A 27,015-nucleotide genomic window follows, 5' to 3' on the forward strand; every position below is an offset into this window, starting at 1 on the left:
GCAAAGAACTGGGCTACTGCCTAAATGATATCAAAAGGCTGATCGGCTCATCCAACTATATTTTCTTTAATTTGCTTCTTTATATCAGGGAGAAGATTTCCAATTAAAATGGAAATCAAAAGATTTCTATGTTTTAGAACTTCAGAGACCAGTGCATCATGCCTTCAAAAAGTCTGCACAAGGTATTCAGTCAAGGCCCTCTTTATGAGTGCTCAAGTCAATCCCAGACCAATTCACCCAAGGGGCAAAAAGCCTCCACCATTGCTCCTATCAGGCCCCAGTATCAGCCCCCAGTTTTCATCTCACATTGTGTGGGCCCAGGCAACCCTACTGACTCTCATTAGCATGTCTAATTAACATTGCCCAAAGGGTGTATTTATGTGCCCTGTTTTACAATACCAAGCAGTGGAAACATTCCCCAGGGAGAGGCAATGTCTACCCCGACAATACAATCAGGCAAAAGAGACATAACCACCTTACATAAAGCCCATTCAAACACTGCAATTTTCTTACAAGCTTTCACCTCAATTTCATCAACTCTTATACCTTTGACCATAGCCTCCATTAGGACCCCATCAATAAGTCTCAGTCTTACAATACTGGGTCGGAGAAGTGTTCCTGGCCATAACATCCATTACCATAAAGCATTCCAGCAACGTTGTTTAACCTCTTCATATAACACCCACTCAAACATTCCGACTTTTATAATCTTATCAACTCTTGCACTTTTTACTTTTCTCAATCTTGTTGTAGCCCAAGTCAGGGTTCCACTAATGGGATTTGGTACCACAGCTTGTGAGGTTCTGGCATCAAGGAGTTCCAGAAACTTCTCTTCATCCCTCTGCCATCTCCCCACTCTTGTGTAAAAGGCTTTGGGTCTGCAGTGAGGGGTTGAGCTAAGGGACCCAGGCCCTTTTGTCAATCTTGAACTCAATTAATCGACCTAATTCTTGCCCCAAGTGATTGTTGGTTAGGTTTCACATTGTAATTTTTGCCTTCCAATTTAAAAAATTTCTCCAAACTGAAGTAAGTAGAGAGGACTTGTTGGGGGCCCTTTAATGTTTTGGGATCAAAGAACGTCCCTTTGGCCCACCTAATCTTAGTGCTGTATTAGAAACCTTTATTTTAATCCCATCAATGTCCATTTTACTTATCCCATTTCTTAATAGCCATCTGAAGATTTCCATCCTGCTGGGACAAGTCCTGTGTCTTCTCTTTCTGATTCCTCTTCATTCTGCAACTTTCAATATTTGCTTTATTTACCTTCTTAATAACCCTTTAACACTTTCTACGTTTTGGGGAAGAGTACCTTGACTTTCCCCTTGGTTTCTTCCCATTCTCTTGTTAATTAACTGAATGCTTTTATTAGCATCTGTAAGACCCATGAGGGGAAGCTGAGACACCAAATTTGATAAGCTTTCCCAAATCTTTTTGTTTTGTTTTGTTTTTTAATTAAGGGAGTTCTTAGGGTTAGCCATTATATTTTTTTGTTTCCACCTTTTAATTTGGTCTTTCCACAGGTGCCAATAAAACAGCTGTTTACAATGAGAGTTCTCTAAAAAATTTACCAGTTTAGAAATTTTTCCAATTCAAAGGATCCATCACCTGCTATTGACGAATAGTGTCTTAATAGCAACACAAACCAATAAGTCTTTTTATGCCTTAACCGTGGATGAAAGAGGCATCCCACAAGCATGTAAAGGACACAGCCCTAACGAGATCCAGAAATTTCACTCCCCAAAATAGTCTAAGAAAGTGGAGACAAAGGTTGAACAACAAAGGCCCCTTACGGACTGGACCCTTTATGACAAACTCCCCTGAGAGCTGGCATGGCCACACAAAGAGACGCCAGTCAGAAGCCTGGGTTGTTACCTGGGCTTCTGACCAGTTGGCTACAGCTGCTTGGAATCCCAGTCTATCTGACTGCAAAATGCATACCAGTATGTGTACCCTTCTGTTGGCAGAGACCAGAGAGAGTTTTCTCACTGGTCAGCAAACCAAGCTCTTCAGGATGTATAATAAGATGGAAGGAAAAAACTCATCCAGTTTTTTTTTTTTTTTTCTTATGAGACTAGCAAACTCACCAGTGTGCGGGGCCAGCCTGGACAACAAGCTTAATGGACCTATGCCTGCGTCCTACCCTATGGAATTTCCTTCTTATGACAAACAACACAATAGAGAGATAAAGAAAAACAATAACCATCTTTGGGAGGAAAAGGATCAACAAATCAAGCGTACTCTGCCAGTTTTCAAAACAAGAGTCTCTGGGTCCAAGGAACTAGGCTCCATAAATATTCCTCCTGTTAATCTAACTTTAGAAAAGCAGTAAAGGGCTCTTACCACTCGCTTCCAATAGACGCTGCAAGCAGAGATGGGGAGACTGACTGACAGGCAAGAACTCTTACCGTCTGTGGCTTCTGTCAGTTGTCCCAGGATCTCTTAGCCGCAGCAGCTTCAGGGAGAGTAGTATCCAGCCAGTAAAGGGAAATCCTGCTGATTGTGCCAACTGTCGGGGAGAAAGGAATTTTCCTCCATCTTTCTAGGTTCCTCTGGCTGGTATAAGAATTAAATTGACATGAGTAAGATAAACAGGAGAAAATAAAACAGGAGTTTAATAACATGTATACACGGGAGAGGCCCAGGAGAACCGAAAAATTCACCCAAATGGCCGAAGCCCTCATCTTAAATACCATCCTCAGCTAAAGACAAAAGAGGATGTTGGGGGTACTGGTTTGGGACTTCAAAGGGGAGGAAGGCAATGCACATGGAGATGGAAAAGCAAATGTTTGGCAAATAAATGTTTGCTGGGTCATGTAGAGACAACAGGACACAGGGTGGACTTTGATCTCTAGGCCATGCTGAGTTTCCCCCACTACACCTAGCCCGTATTCTCTGCAGATACCTCTGCTTATAGCTCTATTCTGGGAACAGGCCCTTTGACTAAATTCTTTATGCAGCTAAGGGGGAGCTAAAAAGAAAAACTTCCTGAGTCTTCCGTTTCTTAAAAATCATCATCCTCTATACACCTGAAACTAACACAACATTGTAAATCAAATATACTCCAATAAAAATTTTTAAAGATCATCCTAAATTAATCCTCATGCCAAGGAGACAGATTTCTTTTTTTTTTTAATAGATTTATTTATTTATTTATTTTTGGCTGCCTAGGCTCTTCGTTGCTGCGCGCGGGCTTTCTCTAGTTGCAGTGAGCGGGGGCTACTCTTTGTTGCGGTGCGCGGGCTTCTCATTGTGGTGGCTTCTCTTTGTTACTGAGCACGGGGTCTAGGTATGTGGGCTTCAGTAGTTGTGGTTCATGGGCTCTAGAGCACAGGCTCAGTAGTTGCGGCGCACGGTCTTAGTTGCTCCGTGGCATGTGGGATCTTCCGGGACCAGGGCTCAAACCCGTGTCCCCTGCACTGGCAGGCGGATTCTTAACCACTGCGCCACCAGGGAAGCCCCAAGGAGACAGATTTTGGGGTCACAAATTTTGCTCCCCAACAGGTTCATCACCCTGCCTCTAAGCAGCAGAACTCAAAGAATGGTCCCAAGACCAGTGGCAGTAGTACCTGGGAACTTGTTAGAAACACAAATTCTAGGGCCCCAGCCTAGACTGACTTAATCGAAACTCAGCAAGGGAATAGGGGAGCAAACTGAGTTTTAATAAGCTCTCCAAGTGATTCTGATTCAAGTTAAAGTTTGAGAACCATTGCCCTAAACCATCTGGGTTAGGCACTGTTAGTGACCAGAAGAGAAGAACATTCAAGCTATAACCCTAGGAAGCCATTCCAGAACTCTCCCTTATGGCTAACCTGAATCCCTCACGCTGCATGGAAGCCCACCATCAGAGCGGTTAGGTAACAGCTCTATCATGCTGTGTTGCATCACTTCTTCTTGTGCTTAAAGATCACTCCTAGGTCAGTCAGAAGCCAAAAGTGGGTTTGTACTGAGTATAAGAATTAGAAGCCAACAGGCAAAACGAAAAAATGCTGATTGTGCTGTGATGAGATGATAGTATTTTTGTCCTCCGTCACCCTTCACTACCACCTTCTGAGAATGTCTATAGTATTGTTATGTCATCTTTTCAATTAAAAAAGTGAAAGGTATGCTGTATTCAAGCATGGCTAGATCATGGGATACGTAGTGGAGATCAGGGAGATGAGGCTGAGAGGGTCCCCAAGACCAGGAAAAGGGATTAGACTTGAGCCCATATTCAGGAGCCTGTTCTGGGAGGCCCCCTGTGATGTCCCACTGCAAACTTTGATCTCTATAGGCACCAGATAGCACAGAAGAATACACCTTTAGGGCCAAGGCACCATTTGCTTGTGGACCTTGTCGTGGATTTTTTCTCTTCTCACTTCCATCATACCTGTCTGACTATGGCTAGGCCTGACACCTTGCTGACCAGCCCTGGTGTCAAGAACCAAAGATGGAGTCAGCAGGGCTTCTGTGCCTCCTAATTCACTCTCCTTGGGAGATCCACTACCTGCCTACTGCCCCCTCTTGACTGCCCCTCCTGGAAGAAGAATAGCAAATTTGCTGTGACTACCCAGCCCAGGGCCAGCCTGGGTGACTTTGAAAAGGCTTTCTCTAATCCTCAAAGAGACTCACTTTCTGGGTGAGGCCAGCGACGCTTGGAGATAAGAGCTGCCATCTCCTTACTGATTCCAGAGCCCTTGATCTTTCTTGTCTTTGTTGAGCTGAAGGAGCAGACAAACTTCTCTGCTTTCAGGCCCCAGCAGCTCCCAACCCTAACTGGATGGGCCCCTTTCCATCTCTCTCAGCCCCAAACCACAGATTTTCACCTGAAACTCTCCCCACTGCCAACTGGGATCACCTTTTCTCTTTGGGGAACTTCACCTGCTGCTAAAATCGCATCAGTGATGCAGTTGGCCAAGCGTTTGAGATTTGTTCAATTATACAGAGAACCTACATTCTGGGTGGCAGATAAACAAGGAAATCTGGGGACTTCCAAAGAGATTCTCCAGAGGCTCCCTTCCACTGAGATCCAAGACCCCATGATAAAGGGGACTAGTAAATAACAGACGTGCCGACAGCAAGCAAGCTCGGCACGCCTGAGGGGTAGGGTTTGTCTGGGTGTCGCAGCCGAAAAGCTAACCCAGGGTGGAGACCTGAGACATAAGATGTTGAACATCTTTTCATATCCTTACTTGCCATCTGTACGTCTTCTTTGGTGAGGTGTCTGTTCAGGTCTTTTGCCCATTTTTAAACTGGACTGTTTAAACTGGACTGTTTATTTTATTATTAGTGAGTTTTAAGAGTTCTTTGTACATTTTGGGTAACAGTCTTATCAGAAACGTCTTTTGTAAATGTTTTCTTCAAGTCTATGCCTTCTCATTCTCTTGGCATTGTCTTCTGCAGAGCAGAAGTTTTACATTTCCTTCTTTCAGTTTTATTGAGATATAATTGAGATACAGCATTGTATAAGTTTAAGGTGTAAAGCACAGAGATTTGACTCACAAACATCATGGAATGATGACCACAAGTTTCGTGAGCATCCATCAACTCAAATCATCTCCTACTGATACAAAATTAAAGAAACAGAAAACAAGTTTTCCTCGTGATGAGAACTCTTAGGATTTACGGTCTTAACAACCTTCACTTATACAGCAGTGTTCATTATACTTATCATGTTGTACATTGCATCCCTAGTACTTATTTATCTTATAGCTGGGACTTTGTGCCTTTTGACCACTTTTATCCAATTCCCCCCCCACACACCCTTTTTTTCTGGTAACTACAAATCTCATCTCTTTTTCTGTCAGTTTGTTTGTTTGGTTTGCTTTTTTTTTTTTTTGCGGTACGTGGGCCTCTCACTGTTGTGGCCTCTCCCGTTGAGGACCACAGGCTCCGGACGCGCAGGCTCAGCGGCCATGGCTCACGGGCCCAGCCGCTCCGCGGCATGTGGGATCTTCCCGGACCGGGGCACGAACCCGTGTCCCCTGCATCGGCAGGCGGACTCTCAACCACTGCGCCACCAGGGAAGCCCCTGTTTGTTTGTTTTTGAAGTGTAATTGACCTACAACACTATGTTAGTTCCTGGTATACAACATAGAGGTTCTGTATTTCTATACATTTCAAAATGATCACCACTGTAAGTCTGGCTAATATCTGTCCCCATACAAAGATATCAGGTAATTATTGACTATATTCCTCAAACTGTACATTTCCTACCCATGACTCATTTATTTTGTAACTGGGAGTTTGTATTTCTTAATCTCCCTCAGCTATTTCTTTCCTCCCCAACCCCCTGGCAATCACCTATTTGTTCTCTGTATCTATGACTCTGTTTCTGTTCAGTTATGTGTGTTCATTTGTTTTGTTTTTTAGATTCCCCAAATAAGTGAAATCATACAGTACTTGTCCTTCTCTGTCTGACTTATTTCACTTAGTGTAATCCCCTTTAAGTCCATCTGTGTTGGTGCAAATGGAAAGATTCCATTCTTCTTTATGGCTGAGTAACATTCCCTTATATATATATACCACATCATCTTTATCCATTCGTCTACTGATGGGCATTTAGGTTGCTTCCGTATCTTGATTAGTGAAAATAATGCTGCAGTGAACATGGGGGGGGGCGGTGCATATACCTTTTCTAATTAGTGTTTTAATTTTCTTTGGCTAAATACCCAGGAGTGGAATTGCTGGATTGTATGGTAGTTTTATTTTTAAGTTTTTGAGGAATCTCCATACTGTTTTCATCGTGGCTGCACCAATTTACATTCCCACCAATAGTGTACAGGTTTCCCTTTTCTCCACATCCTCACCAACACTTGTTGTCTGTTGTCTTTTGATAATAGCCACTCTGACAGGTGTGAGGTGATATCTCATTGTGGTTTTGATTTTCATTTCCCTGATGATTAGTGATGTTGAGCATCTTTTCATGTGCCTGTTAGCCATCTGTATATCTTCTTTTGAAAAACAAAATGTCTGTTCAGGTCCTCTGCCCATTTTTTTTTTTTGTGGTATGCGGACCTCTCACTGTTGTGGTCTCTCCCGTTGTGGAGCACAGGCTCCGGACGCGCAGGCTCAGCGGCCATGGCTCACAGGCCCAGCTGCTCCGCGGCATGTGGGATCTTCCCAGACCAGGGCATGAACCCGTATCCCCTTCATGGGCAGGTGAATTCTCAACCACTGCGCCACCAGGGAAGCCCGGTATGCCATTTTTAATCAAATTTATGGGCACAGAGTTGTTCATGGCATTCTTTTATTATTCTTTTAATTTCCATGGCATCTGTAGTGATGTGCCCTCCTTTATTTTTAGTAACTTGTGTTTTCTCTCTTTTTTTCTTAGTTAGTCTGGCTGGAGGCTTATCAATTTTGTTGATCTTTTCAAAGAACCAGCTTTTGGTTTCGTTAATTTTCTCTATTGATTTCCTGTTTTCAATTTCATTGATTTCTGCTTTAATTGTTATTATTTATTTCCTTCTTTGGATTTAATTTTCTCTTCATTTCTTAGTTTCCTAAGGTGAACACTTAGATTACAGATTTTAATATACACATTCGATATAATAAATTTCCTTGCTTTCACTGCATCCCACAAATTTTGATAAATTGTATTTTCATCGAGTTCAAAATATTTTAAAATTTCTCTTCAGATTTCTTCTTTGACTCATGTGTTATTTAGAAGAGTGCTGTTTAATCTCCAAGTATTTGGGGATTTTTCCAGCTATCTTTCTGTTACTGATTTCTAGTTTGATTCCATTGTGATCTGACAGCAGACATGTTATGATTTCTAGTCTTTAAAATTTGTTAAGGTGGTATTTATGGTCCGGAATGTAGTCTATCTTGGTGAATGTTCCATGTGAGCTTGAGAAGGATGCGTAGGCTATTGTTGTTGGAGGAAGCAGGGCATAAGATGTCCATTATATACAGTGGATTGATGGTATTGCTGAGTTCAACTATGCCCTTACGGATTTTCTGCCTGCTGGATTTGTCCGTTTCTGATAGAGCTGTGTTAAAGTCTCCAATTATAATAGTGGATTCATCTATTCTTCCTTGCAGTTCTATCAGTTTTTGCCTGACATTTTAGGAGTATGCACATTAAGAATTGTTATGTCCTCTTGGAGTATTTACCCCTTTGTCATTATGTAATGCCCCTTTCAACCCTGGTAACTTTCCTGAACTGTTCTGAAGTCTGCTCTGTCTGAAATTTATATAGCTACTCCTACTTTCTTTTGACTAGTGTTAACATGGTATATCTTTCTCCAAACCTTTACTGTTGATCTATACATTTCTTTATATTTAAAGTGGGTTTCTTGAGACAACCATATTTGGGTCTTGTTTTTTGATCCACTCTGACAATCTTTGTCTTTTAATTGGAATATTTAGACCATTGACATTTAAGGTGATCATTGATATGGTTGGATTACTATCTACCATACTTTTGCTATTTTCTATTTGTTGCCCTTTTTCCTTTTCCTATTTTGTCTTTCACATTTTTTTGACTTTCATGGTTTTAATTGAACACTTTATATGATGCTATTTTCTCTCCTTTCTTAGCATATCAATGATACTTCTTTTAAAAAAAATTTTTTTTAGTGGTTGCCCTAGAGTTTGCAATATATGTTTACAATGAATCCAGGTCCACTTTCAAATAAGCACTTCACAGGTAGCTCAAGCATGTTATAATAACAAAATATTCCTAATTCTTCCCTGTCATCCCTTGTATCATTGCTGTCATTCATTTCATGTATATATATATATATATTATATATATATACGCCCATATATACACATAAGCACATATTATTGAACACATTGTTGCCATTATTATTTTGAACAAACTGTTATCCATTAGATCAATTAAGAATAAGAGAAATAAAAATTTTAATTTTACCTTCATTTATTCATTCTCCAATGCTCTTCCTTTCTTGTGTAGATCGAGTTTCTGACCAATATAATTTTCCTTCTCTCTTAGAATTTCTCTTTTTTTGTTGTTTTAAATATTTATTTATTTATTTGTTTGCACCAGGTCTTAGCTGCAGCAGGTGGGCTCCTTAGTTGTGGCATTCAAACTCTTAGTTGTGGCACTCAAACTCTTAGTTGCGGCATGCATGTGGGATCTAGTTCCCTGACCAGGGATCGAACCCAGGCCCCCTGCATTGGGAGCACAGAGTCTTATCCACTGCACCACCAAGGAAGTCCCTAGAATTTCTTTTAACATTTCCTACAAGACAGGTCTACTAGCAACAAATTCCCCCAATTTTTGTTTGTCTGAGAAATTTTTTATTTCTCCTTCACTTATAAAGGAAAAGTTTCCAAGATACATAATTCTAGGTTGGTGATTTTTCTCTATCAACACTTTAAATATTTCACTCCACTTTCTTCTTGCTTGTATGGTTTCTGAGGAGAAGTTGGATATAATTCTTATCTTTGCTCCTCTATTGGTAAAGAGTTTTTTTCCTCCAGCTTCTTTCCAGATATTTTCTTTATTGTTGATTTTCTGAAATTTGAACATATGTCTAGGTGTAGTTTTTTTGGCATTTATCCTGCTTAGTATTCTCTGAGTTTCCTGGATCTATTGTTTGGTGTCTGACATCAATTTGGGAGAAAATTCTCAGTCATTATTTCTTCAAATATTTCTTTTCTCTTTCTCCTTCTGGATTCCTATTACAAATAGGTTACATCTCTGTAGTTATCCCACAATTCTTGGGATATTCTTTTCTGTCCCTTTCAGTCTTTTTTCTCTTATCTTTTTAGTCTAGGGAGTTCCCATTGTCATATCGTCAAGGTCAGAGATTATTTTCTCAGCTGTATCTAATCTACTAATGGGCCCATCAAAGGCATTCTTCATTCTGTTACAAGTGTATTTTATCTCTAGCATTTCTTTTTGATTCTTTATTAGAATTTCCATTTCTCTGCTTACATTATCCATCTGTTATTGCATGTTATCTACTTTTGGGTATTTCTCTCCCCTAGGTAAGTTAGGCTCTGTTAAAACCCTAGCAGGCTAGGCTCTGGTATAATAGTTTCTTCCGAGGGCAGGCGTTGTTCAGAAGAACAGGTGCTCTGGTGTATTTCAAAAATGGCTCACTTTCCCCTCCCCTACCTAAAGCATGAGGGGCTTTTTCTCTAATATTCAGTGTGGACCTGGTAGAGCCTGTGAAGGTAAAGCTCACAGAAGGTGGGAGCTTCCTACGACTAGGTCCCTCTGGAGCTTCTAACTCAGACTTGTCCACACGAAACTTCCAGCAACTTGTCAATTACAGTTCAAGTTTTCTTACCCAGGCACTGGTACCCTCAGATATTTCTGCTTATCTCCACGGCTGTTTTTGACTTTGACAATGAAAAGGGAGAGGGCCTTTCTCAGGTATGGGTCAAAATTCCTGAAACTTGTGATGAAGTCAAGGGAGGAAGGGTGGGGCCTGGAAGGACCCAGACACAGGAAAGGTTGGTCCTGATGGGAAGGGCAGCTGCAGGGACGGGCAGGGAAGCCTGGGGCAGAGGTAAGTGAAAGGAGAGCTGAAGCCTCCTGCATCTTCCAAACGTTTGCCAGATTGTTCTCTTCCTTTCCACCCCACAGGAGGTACAGATAAAAGCAGAGATGACCCCTCTTCAGAGCACTGATCTAAAGTGGCCTGCCTGTCACTCTCTCTATCTACCTGTAGCTCTTCTCACTGTTTAGCACCATCTGGTATATTTCTTTGTTAGGGCTCATTGTCCATCTCCCAACACTAGAGCAGGCACTCCGTGGAGCAGGGCCCTTGCTGCTCCAGCCTCAGTACACAGAGCAATGTCTGGCCCACAGCAAACGTTTGTTGAATGACTGAGAGGCCAGAGGCTAAGAACCAGGTCCCCTTCTTACCCTGGCGCCCTCTAGACTCCACTCATGGAAGAGATGATTTTCTGGCTGGACAGGCTCCAAGCCAGGTCCCTCCCCCGGGCAGCCTTGCCTGATTGGCTGGCCGTCTGAGCACTCACCAGCGATGATGACCGCAAAGTCAGTCTCCACGTCACAGGCAATGACGTCCCCATTTCGTATGTGCCTCTTCACGGCCTCCTTGACTTTGCCCATCCCAAGCTCGTTCCCTCCGTCACCGACCCCTGAAGGGAAGGGAACTGAGTCAGGGCACAGGATCAGGCAAAATGTGGCGTGGTTATGGGGTAGAGCAGCCCCTTCACATGTGCCTCAGGGTGGGGAAAGGGGTTGGCTCTGGATACATTTTCACACTACCAGGAGATGCTGGACTTCTTCAGGTATTCTAGAAACTTCTCCAGTTAAAAATGAGTCCAGGTTTGGAACTCAGCAGAGTGTGGCCGTGTCCACCGTTGGGTCACATTCTCCAGTCACAGATGGGGCGCCAGGTCCACGAGAGATGGTGGCATCCAGGACTTCCTCTCCTTGCCAGTAGCTCCGGCTCAGGGAGGGGCCACAAGGCCCTGAGTCTCATTACTGTGGCCAGACAGCATTCCATTGGCAGAAGGGAACGGGTATAGGTTTGTTAAAGTCAATTCTGTAATTTAAAGCCTTCTGTTTCAAGTATGTGAAATGTATGTGTGTCATTTTAGTTAATTTTAATCTACACCAGATAGGCGCCTGGTTAATATGTAAAGCAGCATAATGAGGAATTCACACCCCAGGGGTGGCCTGTTAGCGTTTGAAAGAGACCACAGAATAAAGGCCAATCTGCTAGGCACCAGAAGGTTTGTTAATTATTGTAGCATAATAAATGCTAGAATAAATATGTTAGAATAAGTAAATGTCAGAAATTTTCTTTTTTTTTTAATTTAATTTTATTTATTTATTTTTGGCTATGTTGGGTCTTCGTTGCTGGGTGTGGGCTTTCTCTAGTTGCAGCGAGCGGGGGCTACTCTCTATTGCGGTGTGTGGGCTTCTCATCGCGGTGGCTTCTCTTGTGGAGCACGGGCTCTAGGCACGCGGACTTCAGTAGTTGTGGCAAGTGGGCTCAGTAGTTGTGGCTCGCAGGCTCTAAAGCACAGGCTCAGTAGTTGTGGCACACGGGGTTAGTCGCTCCGCGGCATGTGGGATCTTCCCGGACCAGGGCTCGAACCCCTGTTCCCTGCATTGGCAGGCGGATTCTTAACCACTGCGCCACCAAGGAAGCCCTGTCAGATATTATTTAATTCATTGGTGAAATAAACGGTGTTCAAGAGAGGTGAACTGGCTAGAAGTAATTACCAGGTAACTCCACCCTTTTAGGAACAAGATGCAAAAAACTCTCACAAGCCCTGCAGCCTGTGCCCTTTGAGGTGGTGCCCTAGGAACACCATTTGGTCCTGCGTCCAAGTGTTTCTGGAGGATTCTGTAGACTAGAGGTCAGCTGAATCTGCCTCTGGAAGATGGTTGCAGCTGCCTCAAGATAACCATTCACCAAGGGGATTATCCCAGTGCCCCAAGGACAGAAGGCTGGGCCCCTCAAGCCTACAGAATTGTTGTGTGACTGTTTTTGTGTCTATTTCTACAAATATGTGGAAGAATTCCACCAGAGGCAAGCATTCATTGCCTGATGGTGGAGAGGGGCCTGGAGCTGACTCACCTTGGGCATCAGAGACCTGGTCTCGGCCAAAAGAATGCGATGATTGTGGATGACCAGACGCCCTAGGTCCTCACCCTGAGGATTTTTCTCAGAACAGTTTTCTAGATCCATGACAGTCCATTGAATGAAAGAAAATAACAACACCTAGCACTGATATCTTGTCTGTTTCTGCCTCTGCCCTTTAACATTTTATGAAGTTCATCTTGTTCGCTCCTCAGGTGTGTCCCGTCTGTGGACTTGACCTCACTTTACAGAGTCTCTGAGAGGGGCAGGACCCGGGGAGTGAGTGGGACATGGGTGTCTTGATTCTCAATTGAGTGTGATTCCCTGACAAGGCAGCTGCCTGTGGAACTGAGGAACAGGGGTGTTGATGGAGCAAAGGAGGGAAAGGAGGGTTTGGGGGGCAACTCTGTTGAGCAGGGGGCTCCTGAGGCCAAGAGAAGGGTCCAGGGGTCCACAAAGGGGGCAGCTTGAAAGCACAGCCAGCTCCACCTGCTTGCTCTGGGATCTTGGGGGCATCGTTGGGGGAAGAGCACAGATCGGGGGTCCATTCAGCGGGGGAAGAGTGTTTGCTCTACAGGTTCTTTGGACCCTGCTGGCCCGTGTGGACACAGAAAGCCCTTCCGCTGTATCCTGGGAGGCCTCCCCAGCCCAGAGAGGCAGGAAGCATGAAGCCAGCCACACTGGGAGCACCACACCCAAGGCCTCTTCTGGGAAAGACCAGGGCGATTTGCGGAAATTTTCTACTCAGCCAGGAAGGCTTTCATTGTCTCATCAAAACCCCCAAAGCCAAAGGCAACTAATGGGCCTGGGAAACATTCTGAAGTGTTTGAATGGACAGAAAAAGTAAATATGGAACACGACAAACGTGCCTTCATTTCTCCACGCTCTGGTTCCCACCCCAGGGGAGGACTGCTGGCATCCCAGTCACATCAAGCCTTTCAGAAATTCATAAAGGCAACACGGTCCCACGAAAAGCATAGTCGGTAGGGCCCTGGGAGTCTGGACTCTACTCCTAATTACCTCCCTAGGCCTCACCTTTGGAAACTATACCTGCCTTACCTGCAGGTTTTAAGAGAGGCTTAAACAATACAATGATTGTGAAACCTCTTTGAATACCATAAATTTCTATACAAACATGAATGATCCCAATCAAAATATCACACTGATCATACATTCAAGATATATTTAAAAATGAATAAACTTCATAAGATGATACAGAATACATATGGTACATTCACCCTGTATGACCAAAATAATATACCATGGCTTGAGCTTATTATTGTCATTATTTTATTATTAGTTTTGATGTTTTAGAGTTGGACAAATAGAATATGCTCAGTTAAGCGTCATTTCCCTTTCCTGCTCGTGGGAACACTGGATTTCTAAATGTCAGCATCGTTATTGTCTATACCAACCAGAATAAACAAAGACCAACTCTGAAGTGGAAAACAATGGTCCCATATAACTCCTTTTTGTCATGTGTTCAACAGTCAATAAAAAAGGTTTTTAGTGCTGACATGTTCTTGTCGCATTCTCAGCGCCCCTTGCTTACCAGTTGTTGAAATTCCAGAACTCTTCTGCACTGCAAGGAAAAGGCCATCGATGGGGTCCACCAAGTGCTTGATGTTCCTCTTCCTTGCGTTGTAGTAATCTCCATCGGCAGCCCCTCCCGTGCGCTCGATCGCCACCAGATGGTCAAACCTGCCGGGGTGAGGGCACAGGGTCCTTATGGAGAGCCAGGTGCCTGGCTGGCTCATGCCTTCCTGTGTTTGTGCGAAGGACCCTTCCGTCTTCGTTTCCTTCTTTCCTACAGAACTTGGTTGAAAATCCATTGTGTGCCAGAGGCTGTGCTGGGCGTTGGTCTCTCAGATCATTTTAAGAAACAGTATCAGGGCTTCCCTGGTGGTGCAGTGGTTGAGGGTCCGCCTGCCGATGCAGGGGACACAGGCTCGTGCCCTGGTCTGGGAGGATCCCACATGCCGCGGAGCGGCTGGGCCCGTGAGCCATGGCCGCTGAGCCTGCGCATCCGGAGCCTGTGCTCCGCAACGGGAGAGGCCACAGCAGTGAGAGGCCCGCGTACCGCAAAACAATAAAATAAAATAAAATAAAAAAGCACACTTTCTAATTATAATAATAATACATATTATTGTAGAATATGTGGAACACACACACAAATCCCATAATAAAATGAAATTGATTTGGTTTCCATTAACCAAACCCCCTCAGAGCCGTTTGAGGTAGAATCTGCACATTCGCTGGCCCAGGACGAAATCTTATCCAGAGGCTAAGAGAGGGCCTGGGACGGGGATGGTGGACCCAGGGCTCAGGCCTCGCTGGTTCTGCAGGAGCTCCTGAACTGCTCTGTGGCCCAGCAGCAGTATCAAGGGGCGGTTGGGGGAGCTTTGGTTACCCCCATAAGCTCCATCATCAGCCCCTCACCCCCTCACATAAAGCCAACCCAAATAAGCACCTTGTCTATGTTAAAACCACACGGCCTCGAGACAGCTGCTCCCCACCCCAGCCTCCCCATGTTGTCACCGCAAGCCCTTTGGGAGCTGTCGCGGCCCCCCCAGTGGGTCGATGGGGCGAGCTGAGGGCAAGGAGCCAGATCACTGTCCGAGCTCCTGAAGCGCCCCTACCGGGGCTCTCCCAACCCCCTTCTCCAGTTCCACCCCCCGCCTAGGGGGAAAGACAAGAGGAGGGCAGTCGTCCATCAAGGGATACTCGTGAGGCACAGTCTGTGTATGACGTGACACCCCAGGGAATGGGGGGCAGTCACGACAGGTCGAAAGACCCAGCCCCTCTGTGTGCTGTGAGGGGCAGGCTGCTGGCCCCGCAAGGGGGTTGAATAGAACCAAACGACAATTCCTGGCTGTGTGACCTTGGGCAAGCCACGGGACCTCTCTGAGCTTTGGCTTCCCCCTCTGCAGAATGGGGGTAATCAGGCCCTCTCCCAGGATTGCTGTGGACGCAATGGTGTGATGTTTGCCGAGCACCAAGCTGGGGGCCTGGCACAAAGCAGGTGCTGTGTAAAGGCTGGCTCTTTATTTCTTTGAAATTGGATTGAGGATACAGGATACTAGTAAGACGGGGCAGCAGGGAGCCACACAGGGTGGGGAACATAGCATATCCCCAAGGGGGGCACACAGAGAGAAGGAAGCCCAGGCAAGGAAGGTCGGGGCGAGCGGAGACCCTGCACCCAAGCCATAAAGAACCAGTTTATCAATTTATCTTCAAGACAGGGAATCAATGACTGAGCTTTCTTCTTTAAACATTTCCCAGGCTTCACTTATAAAAAAAGAACTGAAATCATTGTCATTAAAAGGCCAAATTTCTTCTACTTTCTTCGTCCACATGTAATGAAAGTTCTGCAAAATCTAATACAGCGAATTCCAAATTCCAAGCCACTGTGTGGGCAAGACCCAGTTCTGAGCTGAGGTCCAGCATGGAGCCGGCGGTCAGGTGAACAGGAGGGCAGAGCGACTTCTGGGAAAGTGGGCAGCAAAAAACACCCAGCAGGGCGTGGCCAGATGGAAGAGACTGCCGGCCTGTGAAGCAGTGGGCACAGTTGGCTCTCCCTTCTCCTTGGTGACAACACGGTTCTTGGTTTTCCTCCTTCCTCAGTGCTGATCCTTCTTGGACGAAGGATCCTGCTCTTCCCCTTGACCTCTGGGCGTGGAGCGTCCCAGGGCGCAATCTGGGTCCTTCTCTCTGTCTCCACTTATTCCCTCCATGATGTCATCTAGTGTCTTGACTTTGAGGCCATCAACACGCCAACTGTTCTCCAGTTCCTCTTTCCAGCCCAGATGGCTCTCCTGAACTCGACTCGTGGATCTGATTGCCTGCTGTCTTCCCCACTTGCATGTCTAATAGGTACCCACACTTTCAGTTACCCAGGCTCAAACTTGCACTCTTAAAAATTTTTTCAAATTGTAATTGTGGTAAAACACACCTACTGTAAAATTTACCATCTTATCCATCTTTAAGAGTACCGTTCTCTGGCATTAAGCGCATTCACGTCATTGTGCAAATATCCCCACCATCCATCCCCAGAACTACGGGCCTCTCACTGTTGTGGCCTCTCCCGTTGCGGAGCACAGGCTCCGGACGCGCAGGCTCAGCGGCCATGGCTCACGGGCCCAGCCGCTCCGCGGCATGTGGGATCTTCCCGGATCGGGGCACAAACCCGCATCCCCTGCATCGGCAGGCGGACTCTCATCCACTGGGCCACCAGGGAAGCCCCATCCCCAGAACTTTTACATCTTCCCAAACTGAAACCCTGTACCCATTAAACACTTACTCCCCCTTCCCCCGACCCCAGTCCCCAGCAACCACCTTTCTACCCTTTGTCCCTAAGATTTTAATTACTCTGCCCACCTCACATAAGTGGAGTCATACAGGTTTGTCTTTTTGTGACTGGCTTATTTCACTCAGCATAATGTCCTCAGGGTTCATCTGTGTTGTAGCATGTGTCAGAATGTCCTTCCTTTTCAAGGCTGAGTAACATTCCACTGTAGGTACAGACCACACTGTGTCTATCCAGTCATTCGTTAATGGACGCCTGGGTTGTTCCCACCTTTTGCCTACTGTGAACAGTGCTGCTGGGTGTGTAAACGGGTGTGGAAATATCTGTTTGAGTCCCTGCTTTCAGTTCTTTTGGGTACACGCCCAGAAGTGGAATTCCTGAATCATATGGTATTTTCTATTTTTAATTTTTTGAGGAACTGCCATACTGTTTTCCACAGCGGCCGCCCCATTTTACACCCTCACCAACAGGGTGCAAGGTCAGGCCTGCTCCACCATGGTCTTCCCTGAACCAGTCCACGCCAATTCCATCCTCTCAGTCCCCTGCCCCGAACATGAGAGCAGTCACGACTCTACCTTCGAAACATAGATCTGGCTGCTTCTCACAACCTCCATCTCTACCATTCACCCCTCTGGGGTCCCCTGAAACCAGAGTCTGAGACAAAGACTTGGGTGCAGGTGGTTTATTTGGGAGATGATCCCAGGAGGGAACAGGGACAATGAGGACGGGAAGGAGAAGCCAACAGGAGGGTTTGTGCATTTTCAAGGCAATGGGGTCTCCGTTCCTCCGGGACCTGCGTGTCTCCAAAAGACAGGAGGCAAGGCAGCAGCTCCCACTCTCCATGGGTTGAGGGGGCCCTGGAGGCATTAGTCCCCATACTTCCAGGCTGGGTGGTTTTGCAGGGGTTTTTGGAGAATTCCCCACAGAGCCCTGGCCTGGGCCGTCTGTGTGACTCAGAGCTTCCACCCCAGCTGTGGCTGAAATCACTGGGGGACAGAAGGACTCGCCACAGGGCAGCTGCCTCGTCTCCCGCCTGCCATATCCTGGCCCATCTCCTGTCCCTACGCTTGTGCCTGTGGCTACCCGGGGGATCCATTTGTTTTCTTTTTTAGCGGTACGCGGGCTTCTCACTGTTGTGGCCTCTCCCGTTGCGGAGCACAGGCTCCGGACGCGCAGGCTCAGCGGCCATGGCTCACGGGCCCAGCCGCTCCGCGACATGTGGGATCTTCCCGGACCGGGGCACGAACCCGTGTCCCCTGCATCGGCAGGCGGACTCTCAACCACTGTGCCACCAGGGAAGCCCCCATATAAATATTTTTTTTTTTTTTTTTTTTGCGGTACGCGGGCCTCTCACTGTTGTGGCCTCTCCTGTTGCGGAGCACAGGCTCCGGACGCTCAGGCTCAGCGGCCATGGCTCACGGGCCCAGCCGCTCCGCGGCATGTGGGATCTTCCCGGACCGGGGCACGAACCCGTGTCCCCTGCATCGGCAGGCGGACTCTCAACCACTGCGCCACCAGGGAAGCCCCCGGGGGATCCTTTAAAACCTAACCGTGACCTCTGTCCTCCATCCAGCTCCTCTTCTCCTTACCCGTTCCAGGCCGGTCAGCTGGCTGCTGCCCTGTCTTAAGCCTGCCGGGCCCCACTCCACCTCATGGCCATTGTCACAGCCAGGGACACTCTTCCCGCAGCCAGTCCAGGCCTCACTCTTGCACCCGCTTCAAGCCTTGCTCACATGGCACCCTGTCCAGGAGGTCTTCCCTGACCCTCTTGTTTAAGAGAGCAGCCCACCCCTGCGCGCCCCCCTCACGCCTGGCCCGTCAGTCCCCGTTCCCTGGGTCCCGGGCCACTCTATTCCATAGCGTATCACCTTCTAACACACTACACATGCACTGTATTATTTTCCTATGCTGTTTACCGTCTCCATTACTCCATGAGGGCGGGATGGCTGTCAGTCTGGTTCACCGATGGATCCCAAAAGCCTTAAATAGCGCCTGGCACATATTAGGTACTCAATACACACTCATCGTGTGAAATGGATTCTGTATGTCCAGACACAGCCTTTTCACAACTTCTAACGTAGCAGGCGCTTTAGGATATGCCTTTCTGAGGTGGAAGCCCTTTTTAGAGGCTAAGAAGACAAAAGTACTTCTCTGAAGAATGCATTTTGAGGGACACAGAGAGACAGGCAGTCGGAAGCGCGGTAGGCTCCCGGCTGATGCCTGAGTGACACCCACAGAACGACGAGAGATGAGTAGCAGCTGTTCACCCTGCACCCTAGGCCGGTCCTGACACACTGACAGCAGCGTCCCAGGCTCGCACGGTCAGCACTCTCGGCTCTGATGCCCATCTGGGTGTTCCGGGGACCTGGGAAGCGTGGGGCATCCTGCCCATTTGGGCTTTGTGGGACACGGCTGTCTCAGCCTCTCCACCACTCTATTCTCGACCATTCTACCCTCAACTCGGGGGTCCAGGCCTGTCCCGGCTGGCTCAGTGTCCTCTGCAGGACACCCCTGCCTCTCACGGGGGGAAGCATGTGCACAGGTGGGATCGTGGGGCCTGGTGGACCCAGCTTCAAATTCCAGCTCATCATCCCCACCTAGTTAAATCACCTGGCCCTCTCAGGGCCTCAGTCTCTTCATCTATAAAATGGGGATAATGCTGTTGATATCAAAGAGTTGTTCTGCGTGTTAAGGAAAACGCCCCGTGTCAGGTGCATAGCACTGTGCCTGGGCACCCAGAGGAAGTCCCACAAACGCTGACTCCCTCCACCCTCCGCCCACGAAGCCTCATCTGGCTAAAGGGACTCCCCTCCTCTCACTGCTCACCTCGCTGTACAGCCTCGTCAACAAGCTTCTTGTACAAATTCAAGGTTCTCTGGTCGACGACCATGGAGACCCCCTTCTCCCAGGCCTGCAGGAAGGCAGCCAGAGCCGCGGCTCCCGGCGGGCCGTCCGTCTCTTCCGGAGGCTCGTGGTTGAGATGCGTGGTTGAGATGCGCGGCTCGTGGGGAAGCCGGTGGTGCGGAGCACGGAGCAGGTGTGGGACAGAGACAGGAAGGCCCGCAGCAGCTTGCCTGGACGGAGCAGGTGTCCGAGACCTCGGCTGCCTAAAATTAGGCAAAAACAAAATTAAATCACAAAATCACATAACTGTGTTCCAAGTAGCATCTTATGGGGACAGTAGCTTGTTTTTTTGTTCGTTTGCTTGTTTTTGTTTCAGAAGTGGATTTGAAGGTGTGGCAGACCCCTCCTGGGCCAGTCGAGAAGGGTCACTGGGTAAGGGGCCCACCAGCCTCTCTTTCAGTTAAGTGTGGCCTCGAGACCAGGTCCTCTCCATGTGACGAAGAGCAGTGGAAAGAGAGTGGGAGTGGTGATGTGGCCTCCCCCTGGCCTGGTCGTACACCCCCAGGCTCTACTCCAAGCTCTTCCCTTCCTGGGAGCTGGGCTGTTGACAGCCAGCGCCCCCTGGGGGTCTTACGATGGGATGCGGAGCTGCTGGGTCCCTGAGTGACCGCGAGGGAGCAGATCCCCTTCCTGCAGAGCTAGAACACTCACCCTGGAGGACCCGCCCTGGACTGCTGTGTGAGAGAGGCACACATTTCTGCTGTATGTATTTGAGCAAAGCCTCTTGGGGGTCATTTGTTAGAGCAGTTTAGCAAGCTCTAACCAATACAGGGCATACAGAAGGAGGAAGGGAAACAGGGCTGTCTTAGCTGGGGATTCCCCCAAAGCAGACCCTAAGACAGGGGCTTGGGGGCAGGTATTTCAGTGGAGAGGGAGCCCAGGAAGGAGGTCAGAAGAGGGAGGAGGTGACAAGCCACGAAAGGATGTGTGAGTGAGCAGGTTAACTCCGAAGGCAACAGCGGCTCAATCCTGCTTGAGATCCTCTAAGAAACCAGCCCCTGGGTACTGTCCTGCCAGAGGACAGGGAGACTGAGCCGTAAGCACCAGCTCTGCCCCCTACTGCGTGAAGGCTGCCCGTCGTGGCGTTGACTCCCCGGCACTTCTGGGCTGCACCTGCTCTCCTGGAGAAACAGAGAGACCCGAGGCCCAGGTGGAAAGCTGATGTGCTGGGAACTGCCCACTGCAGCTGCAGTGAACCTGGGGGGTGGGGGGGGTGGGGGGCTGGGCTGGGCACCAGCTGCATCTTACAGATGCCACCGTGGCTGCCAAGCCAGTCCCAGAAGGCTGCACAGCCTCCGGACTCCCATCACATACCATTGTGCCTTCGTCCATGCTCAGGCCACCTCGGGGCGTATCTGTGCCGTGGAACGGGGGGATGTGACTTAGAACTCCCACCCCAGCTGCGGCTGAAATGAGAGGGAGGCCCTAAGGGATGTGGGGGGCGTCAACTTGCATTCGAGGTACCTGGACAATGTGGAGGGACACAGGGTGTGGATTCTGGTTATGGAGGAACAGCTCCAGATTCAGCATCTGGAAACGTACATTCAAGTCCAGGCACTGGCACGTCACAGCTGTGTGACCTTGGCCTTGTCCCTTGATTGCTCTGAACATCAGTTTTCCTACATGGAGCTGGGGGTGGTCCAGGTGGAGGAAGGCTGTGAGGCAAGGGCCCCTCACGTACTGCCCGTGGGAGTGGAAACGGGAACATTTGTCTGGAGGGTGATTTGTACCTTAGATTCGTACACTCCACTGGAGCCAGCAATTCGCTTCTAGGAACTTATCCTAATAAAGTGATCATGGGTATGTACACAGATGTAGTCACGAGGATGTTCAGTGCCGCATTGTTTGTGGTGTCAAATAATAGGCTATTAATAAAATGGTAGAACATTCATAAGATAGAATTCTATGCAAACACTATAAAGGATGTTGTGGTGATATTTAATGACATAGAAGGATGTTCACAATACATTTAAAAGGGAAAGAAGCAAGTCCTAAAATAGTATCACAGTATGATTCCAATATATATATATACATTCAGTCTTATAGGTTCAAGACTGAAGAAAAAGACTTTAAGGGCAAACATAAAACTGTTAATAATGTTTAATTGTGATGGGATCCTGGTAATTTTTATTGCCTCTTTCATGTTTTCTGATGTTTGTACAATAAACATGAATTACTGTTGATAAGTGGGGAGAAGAATAACAACATCTTAAAAGAAAAAAATTGGAATGTAACCTATTTAATAGGATGTGGTGAGCCCCGATAGAGAGAAGAGGGGAGAGAGACCTTTGTCAACTTGAAAGCCGTCCATCCATCTATGATGATGTTATTATTAGCACAAACATTACCATTATAAACCTGCATTTCTTCATCTTCTCCAGGCACCTCAAACGCCAGCCATTTGAGGTCCTCTCAAAAATGACTGAGTGGCTCTATTATTATGCTCCCTGACTGGTGTTCACTATATGGCCATCAGTCTTATACCTGCTTATTTAATACAGTGGGAATCAGAAGCCTCTGTTGTTCTTGAGGGTTAAAGACGTTCCTTGATAAACAATATTGGCACCTCTGGACAGTCATAAATCTGCCTATCCCCCGAGCCTCATGCTTCAAGCCTTGACACACAGTTCACCCAAGCACTGAGGGTATTGCTGTGGACGAGCTCCCAGATCATTCTGATTAAGCAACGGGAGCACCATGTCTGCAGTAAATTTACTTCCCAGTTACTTTTTTATCTGAGCTAATGGCAGAGCTAATAATACATCTTCCCTCATGACGCTTGTACTGAGCAGGAGAGCCGTCAGCCTGAGTAAGAATGTTTGTGAGACAGAAAGTATTGCAGAATTTTTAAAAATATTCACCACGGAGACCAGCTATGTCAGAGGCTCTGTGTATACACAGCCACGACTCTATGTATGTGTGTGTCCTGAAACGTGCATCTGTAATGAGCAGATATCCCAAACCTACTATGTGTTTGCATGAAAAGGAAACTGTTTTCTGCAGCATGAATGAATGAATGAGTGAATGAATGAACAGACAAGCACCTTTCAGCAAACCTCCTCCTAACTGGAACCAGCAGACCCCTACTGGACCCCAGCAGCCCTGTCTCATGTCTAGAAAGTCAGCGGCTCTCAAACCACAGAAGGGCTATCCTCTGAGACGCCAAATACAATATACATGTCGGCTGCAAACTGTTGTGAGGTTGTCTCTGCAGGGTCCTGCCCCACCAAGGATCCGCCAAGGAGGAGCAATCCAACACCCCCTCCTATCTCCGCTGCCCAGTGCACAAAATCTAGTCTACGCCCAACCCCAGGCAATGGCACAAAAGAAGACGATTTGGGACATTATTACGGAATGACGGATGACATTGGTTAAACGGTGGCAGTTGACTACCTAGGAACCATTCCTCTCCCTTTTTCTTCCCTACTCAACCCCAATTTAGTTCCGGATGGGAACGTGCCCACCTCCCAAACTCCCTCATACGTTTAGTGTTGAAAATTTGGGGGAAAAAAATGAAGAAAAAATATCATCCACAATCACGCTATCCAGAGATCATCACTGTTAGTATTTTGGTGCATTTACTTTTTTCCGGATTCATACACAGTATTAGCATTAAAAAAAAAAACATACTGTAGATACAGTTGGCATGCTGCTTTTCCCCCTGAACATTCATCAGTGATGAACTTCTCCAGGTCCTTGAGGTGTGACTGCTTGTTTCTTACCGGGGTCGATGGCAATCTCTGACCCTCTGAGCGACTGAAGCTGACGCCATGCTGCAGTGCAAAGGATCCTGGGAAATGTGATGGACCTCTGGCATTCCCTCAGGGGTGAGACATCTGGCCGGAGCCGCTGTACCCTTCAGGTCAGTCATAACTGTGCAAGCCGGTGCGCTGGTGAAAGCCAGTGGCATCTCTAAGGCACACAACAGGAGGGTCTGAGCCCAGCCCACTTCATCAAACCCCGTCCATGCCCGTCTAGCCCACCGTCAACGGGAAAGATGGCGCCCATGCCTTGGCTCAGCCAGCGGCGCTCCTTACCCATTTGTTGGCACCAGGCCAGGACAGGCTGGCTTACGACTAAATCAAGTTCCACATTAAGGGGGGCCCCTGATTTTTAGGAAGGTGAAGATGGGTTGAGTGTGGGCAAAGAAGTGAGGTACCCACAGCTACAGTTGGGGCTCTAGGAGTTTCCATCAATGCAATCCCGTGGATATCAGAAAGTACTTACTAAACACTTGCAGCGCATCAAGCCATCTTGCTTTACTTTGCAGCAGTTGTTAGATCTGCTAACAAATAGTTCTCTCTGAACATAGCTTCTATTTTTCTCATGTCCCCTATATTTTGCTTTGGTTTATGCTAATTTTGTTCTCCCCCACTAGATTCTGGGCAGCAGATGCACTGTAGCATAGTTATTAAGACATGACTTTGCATGGTGAACACACTTGAGCGTGAGATGTGACTTTATCCTCTCTAAACCTGTTTCTTCAACTGTAAAATAATGATAATGCCTCATCTGGTTGTTGTCAGAAGTGAACTGGAAAATGCACATAAAAGTGTTTAGCAGAGTGCCTGGTCCAGTGTAAGCCCTCGGTATAGGTGATGCTTTGCATTATTGAACCAGGTGCTATATCTTATCCATTCTCATGTCCTTGTGCCTGGCCTGTTAGGTGCTTAATCCTCACTATAACTTAATTTAGATCTTCTGCTTTCTTCAGTGTCATTATGATCCTTGAGTACTTTAACCCCACTCAGCTGTATATTCCCAAAGAAGAGGGACCATTGCTTATCCATCTCACAAGTGTACACAATAAGTGCTCAATAAATGTAGACATGAATTGAGTAAGTAACAACGTCTTGGATTTCACAGGAAACTATAAAATTTCTCAGATCTAACAGAAAGCCAAAGTCAGCCAACACTTCAGAAGGAAAACCTACTGACAGATGCGTCAAGCATTCTAACTTAACTTACAGCTGTGATAAAAAGTGGAAGAACTAAGGATTTCGATGAATGCAATTTCTGTGTTTGGGGCAGAACCTAAAATCGGTCACTCTAAAGCCATCACACACTAGAACAGTCAGCTCGAAGTGTGACATGGGGTTTTGGCCCATCTGTTGTGAGATGTGCAGCAATTAATCTATTGCTAACAGAAGTTTAAATATTGAAGTTTGAGCATGATTTTTATAAATTAGAAAGATTCAAGGTGATCCCTGACCAATGATGTCATTTGTTCTCATTTACAATCAAACATGCTATCGCAAGTCAGAACTGAAGGGCTATCGTGTGCTGGGATCCCAGCTGCAGTGAGAGCTCTTCTGCAGGGCATCCCCCTGGCAGGGGACAGGAGAGGGCTGAGACCATCGTGCTGGAGGATATTTACTGTGGGTGTGTGGATGTGTGTACACACGTGAGCACACACACACTTGTAAATGACCACAAGCTCCCTGAGAACTGTATCTTGTCTCCTGCAGCATTTTATTCCTAAGATCTGGGCACAGAGTAGGCTCCCAATACATTTGTGTGAATAAACGAATAGAATCCCCTATCACCATATTACAGATAATCTTCCCCTATCATGAGGCCATTCTAATAGCTAAGCGTCCATGAATGCTTTAAAAATAAATTGAAAGTAGCACTAAATTCTATTATTTGTAGTGCAAGCCGGGCTGACCTGGCTAGAATCTTCCTCTGTCTACAACAATGGGCTGCAACAGTTATTTTTAATGTCTCTGTCACATCCTTACCTTACTGTGTGCTAGTTAGGGGGCCCTCGTGTGTCGCTTCAGTGTAATGTCACCCTTGGCCTTTGAAAAAAAGGAACGACAGTATTGCTTTCAAACACCCAGCAAATACCACGTGAAATGCTTTGCTTAATTGAGTTGCTTGCCTTCACCTTTGCTTTCAAAGCCCCACTAACCTCCAAGATGTCTCAAAATATCAAGCAAAACTGGCCCCTCTGTTAGATTGGACTGTGAGCCTTCCGCTGATAGAAATATATTTAATCAAAACATATTTGAGCTGAAAGACAAGCTGCTCTGGTGAGACCCAGCACTGGGATGAAAAGAAAGCAGTCAGAGGGATCTTTGCTGTGGGCTATAGGCCTGTGTTTTATGACTTTATTCCTTAAGTCATTGCACCATAAACCTATGCATTCAGGAACTGGAAACCCACCCAATTCCCTCCTAGGTCAGAGTAACAGCGCCCTTAAGCCCAGACATACTGCAGGCGCTGACAGCTTCGAGACTGGTCAGCTGAGAAGGCCAGAACACTGAAACGTGCCTTGGCTGACACACCACAGGCTCCCCGTGGTCAGGTTTGGAAAGATCTTTGATACCCAACAGTTCTGCAGATGGAAGAAGAAAGTGAATTCCACTGGGTCCTGTACTGGCTGGTACTATCTGATTTGAACATGTTGAGTAGTTTATGGTTCTTTCTCCAAGAGCAACTCTAGTCACAGAACCACTGTAAATTGGAGAAGTCCAGGGAGGACACCAGGAATCCGGACTTTACCAACCCAGAATACTTGCTGACTTCTAGTGCATTTTGAGGGGCATAGTTTCAGAGCATGGAATCTTAAATGCTTGGTGTGATTGCTGGAGGAGACTAGGGGGGCATTTAGTCCAACACTGTCATCATACAGATTGCGATTTTGAGTTTATCTTGGTGCAGACCGAGTCACATAACCTAGACAGAAACTCTGTTGCTTGACGACCAACAGCATCCCTACCCCTGGCCGGATATCAGAGTGCTCACGAAGACAGCAAAGATGGATGTATTGGGTTCAATTCATCCCACTAATAATAAAACTGCCGACACGCTGCTTTGGGTGGTCCTGAGACCATCTTTCTGTGAGGGAGGTGACAGGTGCTGGTTGCATTTTTGCAGAAGGCCGGGCTTTGTCTGATTTTGTTTGTTAAGCAGCTGAGTGAGTTCAATTACTCTGAACTCTGACTCTCACCCAAGACCCAATCCCAAGCTCTCATCAGGACCTCTGAGAGCCTCCAAGAGGCCTGGGAAGCTTCCACGCTTGGATCTGCTCACTTGCCAGCAGATTGAGTTAATACACTGGGGATCAATGGCTTTCGGCTCAAGTTAACATTTGGAAGGAAGCTGTCCCCTGCCCAGATATGCCACTGAACAATAGCCTAGATTAGCGGTTACTATGATTTCAAATTTCAAGGCAAATAGCTCTGCTGACATCCTCCACCACCTGCTTCCCCAACCCCTGGTTCACTTGAAGTTCACAGGGACCAATGGATTAGCCTGGCTATTCTGCCAGGGGCGTCA

General features: G+C 46.9%; 1 protein-coding gene across 1 annotated transcript in view; it reads right to left on the minus strand.

The window, feature by feature from the left end:
* The window catches only part of DGLUCY (D-glutamate cyclase), a 46,675-nt gene that overhangs the window by 9,569 nt on the left and 10,091 nt on the right, over positions 1 to 27,015 (minus strand). The window contains 7 exon segments of the mRNA XM_067735921.1: positions 10,942 to 11,064; positions 14,074 to 14,328; positions 19,654 to 19,813; positions 19,816 to 19,934; positions 23,454 to 23,470; positions 23,472 to 23,643; positions 25,949 to 26,071. Of these exon segments, the coding sequence (XP_067592022.1) occupies positions 10,942 to 11,064; positions 14,074 to 14,328; positions 19,654 to 19,813; positions 19,816 to 19,934; positions 23,454 to 23,470; positions 23,472 to 23,643; positions 25,949 to 26,071 (969 nt within the window).

Source organism: Pseudorca crassidens, chromosome 1 (genome assembly GCF_039906515.1).
Source record: "Pseudorca crassidens isolate mPseCra1 chromosome 1, mPseCra1.hap1, whole genome shotgun sequence".
In the NCBI taxonomy this organism is placed as follows: domain Eukaryota; kingdom Metazoa; phylum Chordata; class Mammalia; order Artiodactyla; family Delphinidae; genus Pseudorca; species Pseudorca crassidens.